We start from the raw sequence: 15,557 nt of genomic DNA, 5'->3' as shown, positions 1-15,557 counted from the left end.
TTCATCTAAAATATTTGGCAAATATATTTCTCTTATGATATGACCATCGCCCTGGTGTTCACTATTTTGCATTTTCTGTTTTAGAGACGCCCAAGCAGATGGCCTGCGATGAAGTTTCGAAGAGGGTCTGGCCATCCTGCCTATGCTGAAGTTGAACCAGTTGGAGAGAAAGAAGGTTTTATTGTATCAGAGCAGTGCTAAAATTTCTAGGACAGAACAGCACCAGTGCTGGCTTACAGGTGTTAAGACTAAAAATTTGCCTATACCTTTAAGACACACACACACACACACACGCACACACACACACACACAGGAGCCCTAAGCTGCTGTAGTCAGAAGGAGATGAGATTTCTGGACAAGCCCAGCCCAGGAAGGGTTAAAAAAATAAAAACCCTAAAACTTATAGAGGATGCCTGTTACCACTGAACATAGACTTCCCTAGTGGAATGACCTCTATAGTTCACTCAGCACGTCTCCTGTGGACTTCTCAGAAATATGACAAGATTACAATGCTGTTGGCTTAAGGTGCAGGGTTGCAAAGGGATCAAGACAAAAAATAATAAAGCTTTAGTTCACGAGGGATCTACACCTTGGTTCAAATATTCTTCTCTGGTAACTGTGTTCCACAGCCTGAACCCATTCACTCAAAAGAGCAATGATGAATATTTCAGTTTGCTGAGAAAAGGAGCTGATGCAGGAGCAAAAACAAACACAAAATAAGAGGTTTTTCTGTCTTTTCACCAGACATGTGGCTAAAGGGTTTTGTTTTTCTGGTCTAGACCCACCTGTTCCAACAAGTTCATCACTTTACAGGATGAATCTTTTACCTGTCCTGGAGGTTCCGACTCCGCCTCCCTCTTCCTTGTTCTGGTTGCCCACTCTATGAGCAGTGACAGAATCGCAGCCTTTTAGCTGAGTGTGAGGAAGGAGGGAGAGGCAAAGGAGGCTTCTGGTTCCCCTGCCTCAGAGTTAAACATCTGATTTGTTTTAAGAAGTATCGCCTCCACCGCCCACTGTGAAGTCCTATGAAGCCACAGTTGCTCTTGGCTGAAGGAAACAAAAGGAAACAATCCGAAGAGTTCCTTAATTGTTTTTGAAACAAAAATGTTAAGGGATTCTAAACACATGGGGTTTTTGTTTTCGCTTTTTACTTTTTGCCGTTTCAGTCCGAAAGGCCCATTTCATTGTCGATTCCAATCTAAGAAGGCATTCAAGGCAGCACATCCCTGGCGATAAAAAGAAGCAAAGAACCCTGCTGAATCATACAGTAGTTTTCTTTAAAGCACATAGTGGTTACATAAATATATATATAAATATATTTTTGTTTATAACTAACACAAGGCAGGCTCTTGTGACTCAGTGCATTTTGTCATCACGACAAAACAAATGCGAGATGCATTACTGCATACTTCCATAGAGTTGTAAAATAATCCTTAATATTAGAATATTTTTATGTCACTTAGCGGAAGTGGTTCAATTAGTTGCGGTGCCGATCATTTTCCTGCCTATTTGATCCGCTCTCCCACTCATATCAACCCCTTCCCTCCCTGGTGAAATAAAGCAGATGCAAAAAGCTCCTTAGATGGATCTGTCATTTGCCCCATAATCACAGGCCAGATTTTGAAACCTCCCCATGAATGAAGACAGGAAAGTCATCCCTGGAGGAGGAAAGTGGTTAATATATATACTGAGCTCCTAAAGTTTAAATTCAGGTACTGTGTGTACAATTTCATCAACATCTCGACCCATGAAACTTACGTCTTGTGCCAAGAAGCTATTGGTTTCTGTAGGGTACCGTGTCCAACATTTGCAGATTCAGGTATCAAGAAGCAGAGATGTCTCGTAAGCAGCACTTTACTACCCACTTAGCATCTATACACGTGTCTACATTGAATGACATCAGTCCACTAACAGAGTATCCTATTTTATCATCACAATTGTCTGATGTAAACTCATGCCATTTTCCATCAAGTATATTTTGCTTTACATTTTTAAGTACCTGATGAGGGTGATAATTTTTTCCTAACCTGCTTAGATAATAATTGCAAAAAAATTGGCAAGCAAGGTGATTGAAGGTTGTGATGACAATCTCTCTGCTATAGCTACGTTCAGTTTATAGGACATAACCCAACTTATTTCTTGTGGAGTAGGTTTGGTCAGTTAGCAATAACCAAATGACTTGCCAATGTAACTGGTGCAACGGGTACTCTACAAAGACATAAGGAACACATAGACGATTCCTTCTAGGATAAGATGATGCTTCTTTCACTGGCTTTTGTGTTAGGTGTGGCTTCCAATAGGGGATGATTGACAGTTATATAAGTCGTGCATATATATATATATCCAACTCCTTTTGCAATTCTTTGAAGTAGTAATGTTATCTTTATTCCTTTCGAAGCTCATCTTCCATTTTCGATTCAAAAACATCGACAATTCTGTAAAATAACGTAAAACTCTGAATTGTTCAATGAACTAGAGCACCTAGTAATAGGGAAAACTTTTCAGATGTAAAAAGGCTGCTGAAGTGTGGAAAAACTTCCCAACCAAACCCAAAGTTAAAGGTGGTAAGACGTTTCTGTTGTTTATGAATCTTTTAGTGGTAAGGAGAAAGGCTGGCTGAATCCCTTTTTTTCATGAAACTTTCATTCTGCTCTGTATCTCTGGTTTGTTCTTTGTGCCCATTTACTGCAAAGGAAGAGCAGACATACACAAAGTTTCTGGAAAGTCAGAATGAACTCTGATGCTTTGGACTTTACATATACTATGTATTAGAAAGGGTGCATCTGTACATTACTTAATATATTATGAACATAGTAGAGAGAGAATAAAAATAATTTTACAAATTAAGAATAGCAAAGGAACACATACAATGTTCTGGAGAAATATATAAATGGTGCTACAGAGGAAGTTAGTTATTTCATCTTAATTATTTGTAAAAACATTTAGTGAACAGGTAAATGTACTAAAAGTCAAGAAAAGTATCTTAAGCCAACACTTGACCACAGTGTTGGTTTGTTTATGACAGGTTTGGACTTCAAGATATACTAACAACTAGAAAACTAAAGATCAATAATAAAGTACAATTTATCCCCCATTATTATTTTAGTTTGAGATACCTAGGGCAGTTGCTCATCTCTCTCACAGGGAGCTTCTAGAATGTGCTGTCCAATATTATACCCATTCGCCAAGTGTAGCGCTTTAAATTAATTAAAATTCAATAAAATTAAAAATTCAGTTCTTCAGTCACACTAGCCCTATTTCAAGCACCCAGTAGTTACGTGTGGTTCGTGGCTACCATATTGGACAACACAGAACACTCCTGTCATTGCAGAAAATTCTACTAACACTGCTGTAGAGGTCTTTCCTTTTAACACCCTCCCCTTGAAGAAAAGGAGGAGGAGAAGAAATAGATTTGACAGTTCCTGGGCCTACCTAAGTGTTTTTGCTCGCAGAGAGGCAGCGTAGAGTAATGAAAAGAATCCCAGCTGACACAGCTTTGAGTCTCCACTATGTTATCTTGGGAAAATCACTTTAACCGCCATGAGTCTCAATTTGCAAGTTTGGAAAATAAAAATATTTTTGTCCTGTCTTCCTTGCAAGATTATTATCATGTAGATTGACTAAATGTATAGACTTTTAAAACATTATGTCAACAGAACCCATATAAAGCACATCTGTTAGTCCAGTACCAGCACAGATTTGTATTCCAAGGGAAAAAAGTCCATCAATCCTAAAAGCATTCAAAGACAATCAAATCAATACAGTTCTTGAGAAAATGCCAAAGGAGAATCCGCTCAAACCACACAGAACTGCTTAAATTCTTTTTTTCCCATATTAATATTTTCTCTTAATATTTCCTCTGCATGACATCAGCCTCAACTATCCCTCCTCTCCCACAACAAAGTCCCTGTGTGCATCCTTCCTCTGGCTCAGCTCTTCATTGTACAGAGCCACTGAGCCTCTCTAGTTCCTTCTGATTTCCCAGTTTACTCTTCACAACAAAGGGAATCTCAGGAACTGACCAGCAGGCTTCTCTTTAGAAGAAAGTACCTCAAACAAATAATTTCAAATATGTGTTTTATCCCTGTAACACAAATGTAAGGGGCTGTCACATTAAAATATAAAAATATGTGGAACTTAATTTTAAATGTAAAAATTTGCAAATGCACACTATATGAAAGGAATAAAATAAATTTAAATGTTGCTAATATGTAGATAATATATATTCTCAGATTAGTATGATTTATTAGTTTTGGCAAAAAATTCTTATGTTCTTTCCTCATTCTGAGGGAGTATAAATTTGGTAATGCCCTTAGTGTCTATAGCCCAGGGCAAAAAAAAAAGTTTTGCTGGAACCCATGCCTTGGTGGAAGACACTTCCATGATAAGAAATTAATATTTAAGTAAGACTAACTGAAAAACAGATGCTATGGTTAAGGCTTCTTCCTCCTATGAAATGTTATTTTGCTTTGTATTTCTTCCAGCATTTTTTAGATATTTTATTATGATGTGTTTTATTAATTCCCAAAGATTGCTCTTGTTTTTACTTTCCCAGCCTCCAGCTTTTAGCATCCGCATCTATATGCCAGAATCACTGGAGGTCATCTAATCCGACCTCTTCATTTACAGATCAGAAAAATTGAGGCCCAGAGAGATATAGTAATTTTCCCAGCGTCAGAACTGGGTCTTGAACTTAAAACTCCTGACTGGTTGTTTTTGTTCCAGTTCCCTTTGCCTACACCCCTTCATCAGCATTTAAGGCCAACCAAGCAGCTTAGATGGCACACTCTACCTAAAAGCAAATTTTATTTGCTATACTGACTCTCTGTTCTGTCTTATATAGAGAACATTGGACCAATATTCCTCCATCATGTGGCTGTCTTAAGAATGGTACCATTTTATAACAACCAGTAATTTCAAGTTCTGGCTATTTCAGAGTCTTTATTTGGTTTTGCATGTCCCTTTCTTTCACTCCTCCCTGTGGCCACCTAAGTTAGCAATACTATCTTGTGCCATATAAAATTGTACTGCCTTTGTTTCATTTCTTCCCAGATGTACCTGAAAACTAATAATCTTCATAGCAGGTTTTCTTACTAAATTATCATAATTCATTTGAACCTAAGAAGCTTTTTTGAGCAAATATTATGAGGTCTGTGGCATAATATATTATATACTACTATTTCCTTGTGTTTGTAGAGCACTTTACATTTTACAGAGCACTTTGATTCATTTCTTTATTTGTTCATTCATTCAACCAGCCAATTCACTTAAATATTTGTTGAGCACCTACCAGAACCAAGTTCCTGTGCTAGATCTTGTGATATACAGTGATAAATACAAACAATAAGAGATCAGGCATGTCCACTGATAATTGTAATATGGTGAAATCCTCAAACACAACTTTGCAAATTGATAGGATCACTATTACTCTATCCAATTTCCAGTTCCAATTTCTATTCTACTTAAATAGGGAACTCTCAAGTATTGGCCTGAGGAACGTTTCTGAAATATGATACATCACTGCCCATCTCTGCTGTTTGCTCTGTTTCAAAGGATGTGTTAATTTCATTTATAAGAGGAACAGTTACTCAACCAAAATTGTCCCAGACCCAGGAGGACTTTCTAGGTCACTTAAATTCTTCCTGATCAGGTGTTATAACAGTTCACTATCTTACTCTAATATTTCTGTTGTGGCTTTGTGAATTATCAGCATCATCGTTTCAAGGTCTTCCAGAAGCACCAGTAGATCAAAGAAACATTTGCACTTTAGGTGTGTGTGGTTGTTTGTCATTCATTAGACTGTCTCAGGTTTTCTCAACCTCAGCACTGTTGACATTTTGGGCCCCCTAATTCTCGATGGGTGATGGGCTGGTGGGAGTGGTCCCTTGCATTGTAGGTCGTTTGGCAGCTTACAGGCTTCTGTTGACTACATGCCAGTAGCTCACATACACACACACACCCCAGCTGTGAAAACGAAAGATGTCTCCAGACATTGCCAAATGTCCTCTGGGGTGAGATTGGGAAAACTACTGAATTATCTAATGAATAAAATATATCAGGAGGAAAAAAGAAACGTTTCTCTTTCTCTTGTCACTTAATCTTCATTATAGATAGGTTTTTTTATTAATAATAAGACAGCATCAGAAACTCTTTGAATTAGAAGGGACTATAAAAGTCACTAGTTCAACCACAACCCAACATCATCTTTATCTATTTCTCCATCTCTCAGTTTTACAAATGTATTGAGAAATCAGAAGATTGGTTATCTCTGGAACTTAGGAATTTACTTTCTCATGGCGAGAGATAAGGCTGTTTGGTGTTTTTACATTGCCCTGAAATAGCTGCTGCAATGATTTTTGCTTCAGTTGGGGACTTGGTGTCATACAACTTCAGTTTCTCAGAGACTTGGAGGAGTTTTCTTTTGGTTGTTTCACATGTCTACAGATCTTGCTCCAACATCCTGCTTTCAAAATGTGCATAGAAGTTGATGTTTGGTACACCTAATTTTAAGTATATCTGCATGAGCTTTCTATTTCTTTTTTTTTTCTTGAGTTTTCTATCTCTGATATTGATTTTTTATTGCCCCTCTCTGGGAAAAAAATTTGACTGTCCCAAGTAATCAAAAGTTGGAAATGTCCAAATGTCTAAATATGTCAAGCCAAAGTTCCTGCTGATTTAATGTGCCTTATTTCAGCTTTCCTGTAATTTCCTATAAATAACCCTGTGTTTGTACTTGTGTCTGTGCTGCACCAATTGGAAAACTTGGTGAAGTTATAAAAGACAACCCCTTAAGAGTATCTTAGAAATAACAACAAACCCCCAACTGGAATACAGGTCTCCCTCTACTCCTTTGCTAAAAGACCAACCCAGACTTTGGAAACATTCTTAATTATTTGCTACAAGTTGCTAATATGCACACAGGACTAAAAGCCTTGATTAGGAAGTCCAAGGCTATAAAATATTGACAAGCACATCCAGAGTGACCTCTCCCAAGACCATCACAGAAATCAGAAAACTCCAACCGAGGAGATCCTCAAGTGTGTATGTGAATTCCTTCTCTACCACTGTCATACCAGACACTACGGTAACACTTAAGGCTTTGATTAAGTTGATCTTCCAATTTCAACTTAAATTGCAACGTATCTGCCTAATTAATGCCTGGCATACCTTTTAAACCATCCAATTATTGCAAAGCAGTAAGATGATAATTGTTCAAGTAAAATAGCCTAAATTCTTGAATCGATTCTCCATACAGAGTTATGGAGCTCATCATCATTGGCTTTTCAGTGTTAATTCTTGTTAATTTCCAGATACTGTCCACACTGAAAGAGTCTATGTTCTTTAAATTCAGAATAAAAAGCTGGAAAAAAATTAATGCAAATCATATACTGGTGCTCATCTTTTTCTAATTTCTACGATTTATTAACATTTGAGAATTACTTTAATAAAAAAAGCCTCTCCTAATGGAATAAAGTAAAACAATTTTGCCTTGGCAGAAAGAGAGTGATATGTTCATTTTGATTCCAGTTGAAAAACCTCAGTGACTTCTCTCATTACCACTGGAGTATTGATTTTTTTAAAAAAAAATAGTCTGGCTCTTCCCTAGCATTACAAATATATATATATATATATTCATGACCAAAATATCACTTACTAATCATGCAGCTGTAAACCTTTCGTGCCTATCAAATAGATACATAGCATGAAACTAATTTTAGACGTTTGTTATGTGGGAAGAGGTATAGGAGTGGGTGGATGGGAATGATTCATGGGAAAAGTAAAGATCAAAATATGCTATCAAGCAGAATTTTCAACTTCTTCAGAGCAATGTGCAAATAAATATTCAATGAAGACCACCTCAAATTTAAGTGGTCCAGACATTGAGATACTGGGGCACAGATCCTGTAAATTATGCTAAGAAACATATGACATCCAGAAGGTAAAGTTGCCCTCATTTAAGCTAAAACTCAGCCTCATCCACCTGTACCTCTTCTAGGGCTCCAATCCTAAAATCATTAAGGCTTTCGCTCTAGGGAATTGGGTTACTTATGTGCAAGTAATGACCAAAAAGAGACTTTTTGCTTATCCCCCTCTGACTTACAAGGCATGACCATGTTCTTTGAATCCCTTATACCAGAGACCATGAGACAGCCAACCACACACAGGGAATAAAATACAATAAAAAATATAAATAATTTTCCTGAGGAAAAGATAAGAAAGAGTACTGTAATCTGTAGACCTGGAGCTGGATCTCTGTGAAGTTTAACCATCTTGGGACCCAGACTCCATCCTATTGTCTAGACTTTGTGGTCATGCCTAAGCAACCATTTTAAAGCTACTTGGAACAAAAATATACTCGAGTGTTACAGTTTTAGCAGGGAAATAAAAACTCATATGAAATGTCTTCCACCAGGCTACTCTGAAAATACCATCAAGTGAAATCAGAGCTTCCCTTGCTGAAAAATGTTAAAATCATTTTCGGGAAATGAATTAAGTTTCTTTAGACACAAACACTTTGTGTTTATTAGAACTAAATCTCAGGGCCCTAGCTGAGAAGGGGGAAGTCTTTTCATTGGTTGGTCAAAACAAATCTCTCATTTGCCTCATTTGAGGCATTTGGACAGTGCCTGGGAAGTACATTATTTTCAGGGGGAAAAAGAAACAGCCTTTTTTTTGCACGCCAGCTGGGATCATGGGAACTTCCAGTGCCAGGAATTTACTACTGTTTCTGGTAATTCTGCCTGTAGTCAATTGAAACGTTGAAGGGTGAAAGGAGGAGAAGCCGGGCACCCGGAGGGCTGTCTGTGTTTCAGGCCAGTTGGACCAGCGCAGAGAATATTTGTAAATGCATTTCGAAGTGGATATAATTGTAGCCTTTGTCAGAATCACAAAGCTCTCTGTGGAGCTGCTGAAAGAGAACACTGGGGGGAAAATCCGACCCTCTACACCCAGTCACCCCAAACAAAAGGGAAGACGGTGGGTGAGCCCGTCACATTGCGAGTTTGTTTCTGTTTTCCACAGCCCTGGACTTCAAATCAAGGACACGTCTGCCAGGTGAAGGTTAATTTTGCTGAGGTTTTCCAAAACTTCATTTAATACTTGAAAAACTGAGCATTTTGAATTTACTCCAGTCCTCCGGGCATCATTCCTATTTCCTTTGCCATGTCAGTGAGACATCGGAGACCACATTTTTTCATGGTAAAATAATGTTCGCATACTTCATGATGACCTCATGCTTGACATACCTGAACCTGCAAATGTAAAAACGATTGTATCTGAATTTGCACTGATGGTGTCTGATAGCAGAAGACCTTTACTGGAATCCTCTGTTTAAGTTCAAAAATTCAGATGCTACCTACTTCTGCAAGCTTCTTGATTATTTTCACTGTAAGATTAATTATCTAAGTTTGAATGTATTTCCTTACAGTCTATTAATTTGCCATCTATCTTTTACTTGGGGATCATTATGATTGCAATAATTCATTAAAGTTCTCCTCACACAGCTTCTTAAACCAAGTTTTTCTGCATTTCTTCTGCTTACAGTATGTGGGGAATCTTGTTTTGTTTTGGTTTTTTTCCTAGTAATAATTTTGTAAGAAAGCCAGGGTATCGACTGCCATGGTGACACAATTCATCTTTTAAGGTCTGGAAGCTGGTGGTGACCAAATGCTATGTGTGTTCTCTCTGTCAATTGCAATTTTCAGAATTAAATCATGTTTTCTTTCACTTTCAGTTGGAGTTAACACGTCTGGGATTTTTAGAAGGGGGAGAAGGGAGCAATTTGTGTAATACTGCTGTCATATTTGACTACATATTAAAAACAATAAATGATCATTTTGTTTTAATTTCTTAAACATGTTTACCCGTGTCTTTCGATGTACTTTTGTTTCCTTTCCACCATTAACTTTTGAAACATTTTACCTGTTGTGGAAGAAAATCTACCTGCAGTGTCCAGAGCCGCAGGCTAATGACAGGGGAGAAAATCCTTTTGTTTCTAAATGTGCCCAAGTGTGGGACCGATACCAACTAGAGTGAACTATAGAAAACGGAGGACCTGGAATGTCACAGCAACTAGGTGGAGACTTGGTCTCCACTCACAGCCCACAAAGCCCAAATGTTGTGTCCTTCTGAACCAGACAGGTGGGATCTGAGCTGCCAGTGTAAATCCTCATACCAGAATAAGTCAAGGGGCTGCAGTTCGGTTCCTGCCTCTGTCACTAGTCTTGGTTCGCGAACCTCCGTGACTTTCCAAATGAGTTGCTGAAGGTTCTCTCTTATTCCATCCCCTTTTCCCAAACTGGAAAGGATTGTACGTCTTTCTCAGCTAATTTAAGTAGAATGTCTGAAGTGAGATGCTTTGAAGTCTGAATATTCTTTCCCTGTTTCTTGATCCACCACTCTCAGGCTATCCTTTTAGCAACTCCAAGTGCCCACAGGCCTGAACCCCGGAACCAGGAAGCAAGTGCCAGAAGGTGCAGGGAATTCCAGCCAGTGGTGCTGGTTGAGCAATTGCTCTGTGCAATTCAAGAGTGATTTTTTAAATCTTACCTCTGTATGGATCTTTTGGACTGTGCTGATTAAACTTTGATATCACGGAGTAAATTCAGAACTGCGATTTTAAATGGTGTAAATTGTTTTATGATGCCCAAAGGGAAAAGTTATTAATGCAAATCATGCAACTTTCCCTAACAGTACAAAAACATTAAGGCCAGTGCTTTTAATGTGTACCATTTCTTTAATAATGCAGTGGAAATGTTAAGAAAAAAAAGCTAATGACAATCATAAAACTTTTAAATTAGCTGTAGATCTAGCTCCTATAAATTCAGGTCTTCTCCTTACAGGTCCTCTATTCCAAACCACTATTTTCAGAATCAGAGCCTTCTGACGTGGAGTTAGGAATTTTTTTCCCCCTCAGTTTATTTTAACTAACATTCATTGAATGTCTATCCTGTGCTATGCAGTGTGCTTGGCTCCAGGGCTACACAAACAAAAAAGATAAAGTCCTTGTTTTCAATTAGCCTATAGTATAGTAGGGGAGACAAACGTTTAAACAAATATGGCAGGTCAAGGATGATAGGCCTGAGGACAGAAATATTTACACAGTACAGTGAAGTTACAGAGGAGGAGCGAGTCAGTTCTGTATGGAAAGGGTCAGGACAGGCTTCACGGAGCAAGGGATATTTGAACATGATCTTGGCAGGTGAGTAGGCCTTCAGCAGGGGACAACACAGGCAGCCCAAGGTTGGGGTGCTATGAGCCAATGGACCGGCCTGGGTAGAGGAGCAAGGAGAGGAAGCCCTTGATGACACACACAGGCCTTCAGGGTATGACTTCAAAGCAGTAGATGCGCTTGAGAGTTTTGCAGTAGAGGGGCCATGGAAACCACCCCGCTTTAGAAAGATGACGCAGTAGGCGAAGCAATGGATGAACTGCAGGGGAGACTAGCTGGACACCATTCTGGAGGCAACTACTCATGTCTGGCTACTGCTCCATTCCTCCTTCGTTCTCAGATCGTGGCCTCCATTTAGTCCTCTACTAATAAAATCCAATGTTAAGGAATTTGTTGTCTGGACCCGTGCCAAGGTCCTAACTGAGGTGAGACCCTTTGACCCCTTTTCTCTGCCGGGGAGGTTCTTTTTCTGCTTGGATTCGCACAGCCGATAACAAAACTGATGCTGAGACTGGAACCGCACAAGCTTTATTCAATGGCCAAAGAGTGGAGAAGCTGGAACTTAGTTCACAAACCGACTTCTCAACCTGACTAGGGCTGAGACACCATATGTATAAGAGGGTCAAAGTAAAAGGGAAGGAATTGAGTAAAGAGAGGGAGGAATGAATATTCATGACTTATCCAAGAACAGGGGTGTAGCTGGGACTGGGAACCAAGGCAACACTCCATTTCAGGAGTCATAAATCTCTCAGAACGGGGAGAGGATAAGACCCACTTAGATGATGGAGAGAAAATGAGACTTGCAGAAAGAATGGGCTCTTCCGGTTGTTGTCATAGCAACCATCGACTGTCATGGCACAGGTGAGCGAGTCATTTAACGTGCTAATATATTACAGTGAGCGTAGAATGAGTCTCAAGGTCTACTGGAGGTCAGGTTCACGAAGCCAACTGGCCTTGTGACTGGTACTCGCAAACGTAGAAGCATGGAAACCAACAACAGTTTTGTGATACTCCTTAGGCCTCCCATCTACATACAGGTGGCTAGATTTCACACGTGCACCCTGCTCCACTGGATCTAGGCAGAGCAGATGCGAGTGCAGAAATAGAGCAAAGAGAGAACTGCTGACAGGACACTACTGCCTCAGCCGACACTGCTTTCCCTGATCCAGGCAGTGGGCACAGTAAGAAATGTCATCTACATCTCTGCTTCTCCAAGTCTAAATGTAGGGCGTTTATAGTTTTTGGAAATTTCAAAAATGTGTCAAAGAGAGAAGACCAATGAGAGTCCCATCGCGTTCGCACCTCGAGGCCATGTGGGAACCCCAGCCTCCACCTAGTGAAGGGCCTATTATTTTCTGTGCGTTGTTATCATTTTAAAGACACAGTGAAAAGCACTTGGCCTCCCAGAGTAAATGCACTTCACAAATGCCAACACCTCCTGATAAATGTTAATTGACCCCTTTAAAATGTGCATTCCTCTTATTCGCTGCAATAAACTTTACTCAGGGTTTTGAACTTCTCCCAGATATTCTCCTGACATTTTTTTTCGGTGAACTTTACAGACATTTGGGGGTTGCAGGGTAACACTGGGCTATTTTTCTCCCCAGACTTCTTTGTACAATTGCAATTTAGATTTCCTCCCAAAAGGATTCACTGTGGCATGAGCCTTGATAGAGTGTGAAGCAAATTTCTCCTGCTGCAGTTTGGCTGTAAGCCTGGAGGATGGGACGCATAAAGTATTCTAAATGCCATAGAACCTTGCATCTTATTTTGTTCTAGAATGTTTTAACTCTTCATCAGGATGCCTTGAAGTGAGATCCTGAATAAGCAAAAAACGCATGGCCGAAAAGAGACATGCGACTTGCGAAAAATGAAGCATCCCTTTTGTAAAACGGTGTCGTTTCAAATTTACTTAGATGTCATTTTACTGAGGAAATGTATGTTGTTTGAAGAAGACCAGATCTCAGTGGGTTAAATGGTAGTAAAGCAAACAAGAAAGGAGCACGTGGTTAGAGACAAAAGTGAAAATGAGGGCATCAATATGACAGGAGACTCCCCAGTGGCAAGGATGGCAGATGGGAAGTGCGTGGGGAGGAGGGGGGCCATGTGGATTTTCTATTGTTTTACTTTATGCCCTGATATGAAGCTTTATTGAGGCACCGGGGTGGGAGTTCATTGACTTCAGACAGATTGCCGTAGTCATTTTGATTTCCTTGACAGAAAATGACAACTGATAACTGACCTGGCAGTCACAGCGCTGAGACATTGAAAACATCAGTTCCTGCTAAAACAGGAAGGAAGGTCCACTGGTGATTGCTTTTTGCCCTTCTGATAAATGTCAGACCAGGATCCCCCTATGATCAAGGGCTCACGGATGGGCATCTGCTCTCAAGTTTACACATGTCAGTTTCCTGAGCTCATTTTTCTCTCTCTGCCAATAATATGGGCTATCAGGCCATCTGATACCTATGCACATAGCAATCAAGGGAACAAACTCTGTGACATTGCCCAGCTGACCTCTCAAAGCCCAGATTTCTTCATCTATAAAACGACGCTTCAGATAGTACCTCCTTCCTAGGATTATTGTGACAAATAAATAAGCTAAAATATTTAGCTTTATGTTATATTCATAACGCCCAATAAAAGTTATGCTATCACGTTGCCTATGAAAGATGTGTTGATTTGGGCACAAAAATGTTTTCTTAGTCCTTAAGATAAATTTAAGGCAAAGAAGCAGAGAGGGGCAATTAACTGCAAGAGCAGATTGGAAAATAAGCAGCTCAAACTGGAAACTGCACGGGAGGAAAGCTGCTTCCCTTAGAGTCTTACTTCATTCTCTCTGCAAGTCTCATTTTTCTCTCTACCATCTACACTGATCTTAGCCTCTCCGCATTCTGACAGATTTATCAGAGCGAAAAAGAGGGAGCTTTAAACCTTAGTGATGAAAAATTTAAAAATTAACTTTAAAAAATTTTTAAATAATTTAATTAAATAAAAGATTAAACACAACAATAACACTATATGTTACTAACATTTGGTTATATAATTTAAAGAGATCCCTGCTCTTTTTTGACTTTATTCATTTGTTCATGATTTCACAGAAAAATCAAGTAAGGCTTCTGAGTGTTATTTTAATTCAGTTCGCCCGCACAAAGACCACCACTGCTCAGGAAGCAACTCAAAGCAGAGGTCTCCGTAATGGGACAGTAGGCTCACCCGGGTCCAGCAAACAAAACACATTCATCAGCAGATCCCCCAACTCAAGAACTGGATTTTCATTTGCTATGTATTTTATTTTGAGGATTCATTCAATGAATGTTTGCTGATCATCTTCCAAAGCCAAGTACTGTTTTATGTGCCCGAAATTCAATGAATTATTTATTTCACAAATACTTATATACTGTTTTTCTTATGTCAGGCACTGATCTAAACCCTTGACAGATATTAAATTATTGAATTCTCTTACTGCCCCTCTTAGCAGCTGCTCTTTCTATCTCCATGTGCCATAGACTGAATGTTTTCATCCCCGCCAAGATTCGCAGGTTGAAACCTAATCCCCAGTGGGATGGTATTAAGAGGTGGGGGCTTTTGGAAGGGATTAAGTTGGAGGGTGGAGCCCTCATGAGTGGGATTAGTGCCTTTATGAAAGAGACTCCAGAAAGCTCTCACCCCTCCCACCACGTGAGGTCACAATGAGAAGATGTCTCTGAACCAGGAAGGGGTTTTCACCAGACACCAAATCCGCTAGAGCCTTCACCTTGAACTTTCCAGCCTCCAGACTATAAGAAATAAATCTCTGTTGTTTATAAAGCCACCCAGTCTATGGCATTTTGTCACAGCAACCTGAACAGAATAAGACCCCATGTCACAGAAGAGGGAGTGGAAGAAATCAGCGGTTGAGCAACTGGTCCACAGCTGCCCAGCAAGTGAGAAGCAGAGACCAGGTGTGTACCCAGGGGCCGAGCTGCTGGTGACCACTCTGGGCTGCCTTTCAAGCAAAACAGTGACCAAAACAACAGAAATCCCTTGCCCTTGTGTATTTATATTCTAATGGGGTGAGAAAGACAGTAAAAGTTATCTAAATAATAACACATCATTGTAAAGCAATTATACTCTAATAAAGATGTTAAAAACAAACAAATAAATAAATAAATAATATCCATTAAAATAAGTTACAAAATAGATGCTCTGTAGAGAAATACAACAGAGAAGGGAACTCAGGAATCTTGGAGAAGAGGACTTCTAATTTTAAGCGGGCCATCAGGGAAGGTAACATGGAGTAACGACCTGAGAGTTTCCAAGGGAAGAGCAAGTACAAAGGCCACACGGAGGAAACATCCCTGGCAGGTTCAAGAACAGCAAGGATGTCAGAGTGACTGGCGCAGAG

The 15,557-nt window shown here is 39.5% G+C and overlaps 1 protein-coding gene across 3 annotated transcripts in view; it reads left to right on the top strand.

Moving 5' to 3' along the window:
- PLXDC2 (plexin domain containing 2) overlaps positions 1-9,854 on the top strand; it is a 414,553-nt gene extending 404,699 nt beyond the window's left edge. For all 3 annotated transcript variants that reach the window (XM_059911311.1, XM_059911303.1, XM_059911320.1), the window contains exon 15: positions 85-9,854. In XM_059911311.1, coding sequence (XP_059767294.1) covers positions 85-201 — 117 coding nt within the window. In that variant the 3' untranslated portion in view covers positions 202-9,854. The remainder of the gene's footprint in view (positions 1-84) is intronic.
- Positions 9,855-15,557: the final 5,703 nt, after the last annotated feature.

Source organism: Balaenoptera ricei, chromosome 2 (genome assembly GCF_028023285.1).
Source record: "Balaenoptera ricei isolate mBalRic1 chromosome 2, mBalRic1.hap2, whole genome shotgun sequence".
Classification (NCBI taxonomy): Eukaryota; Metazoa; Chordata; class Mammalia; order Artiodactyla; family Balaenopteridae; genus Balaenoptera; species Balaenoptera ricei.
This window is presented reverse-complemented; position numbering and strand designations above follow the sequence as displayed.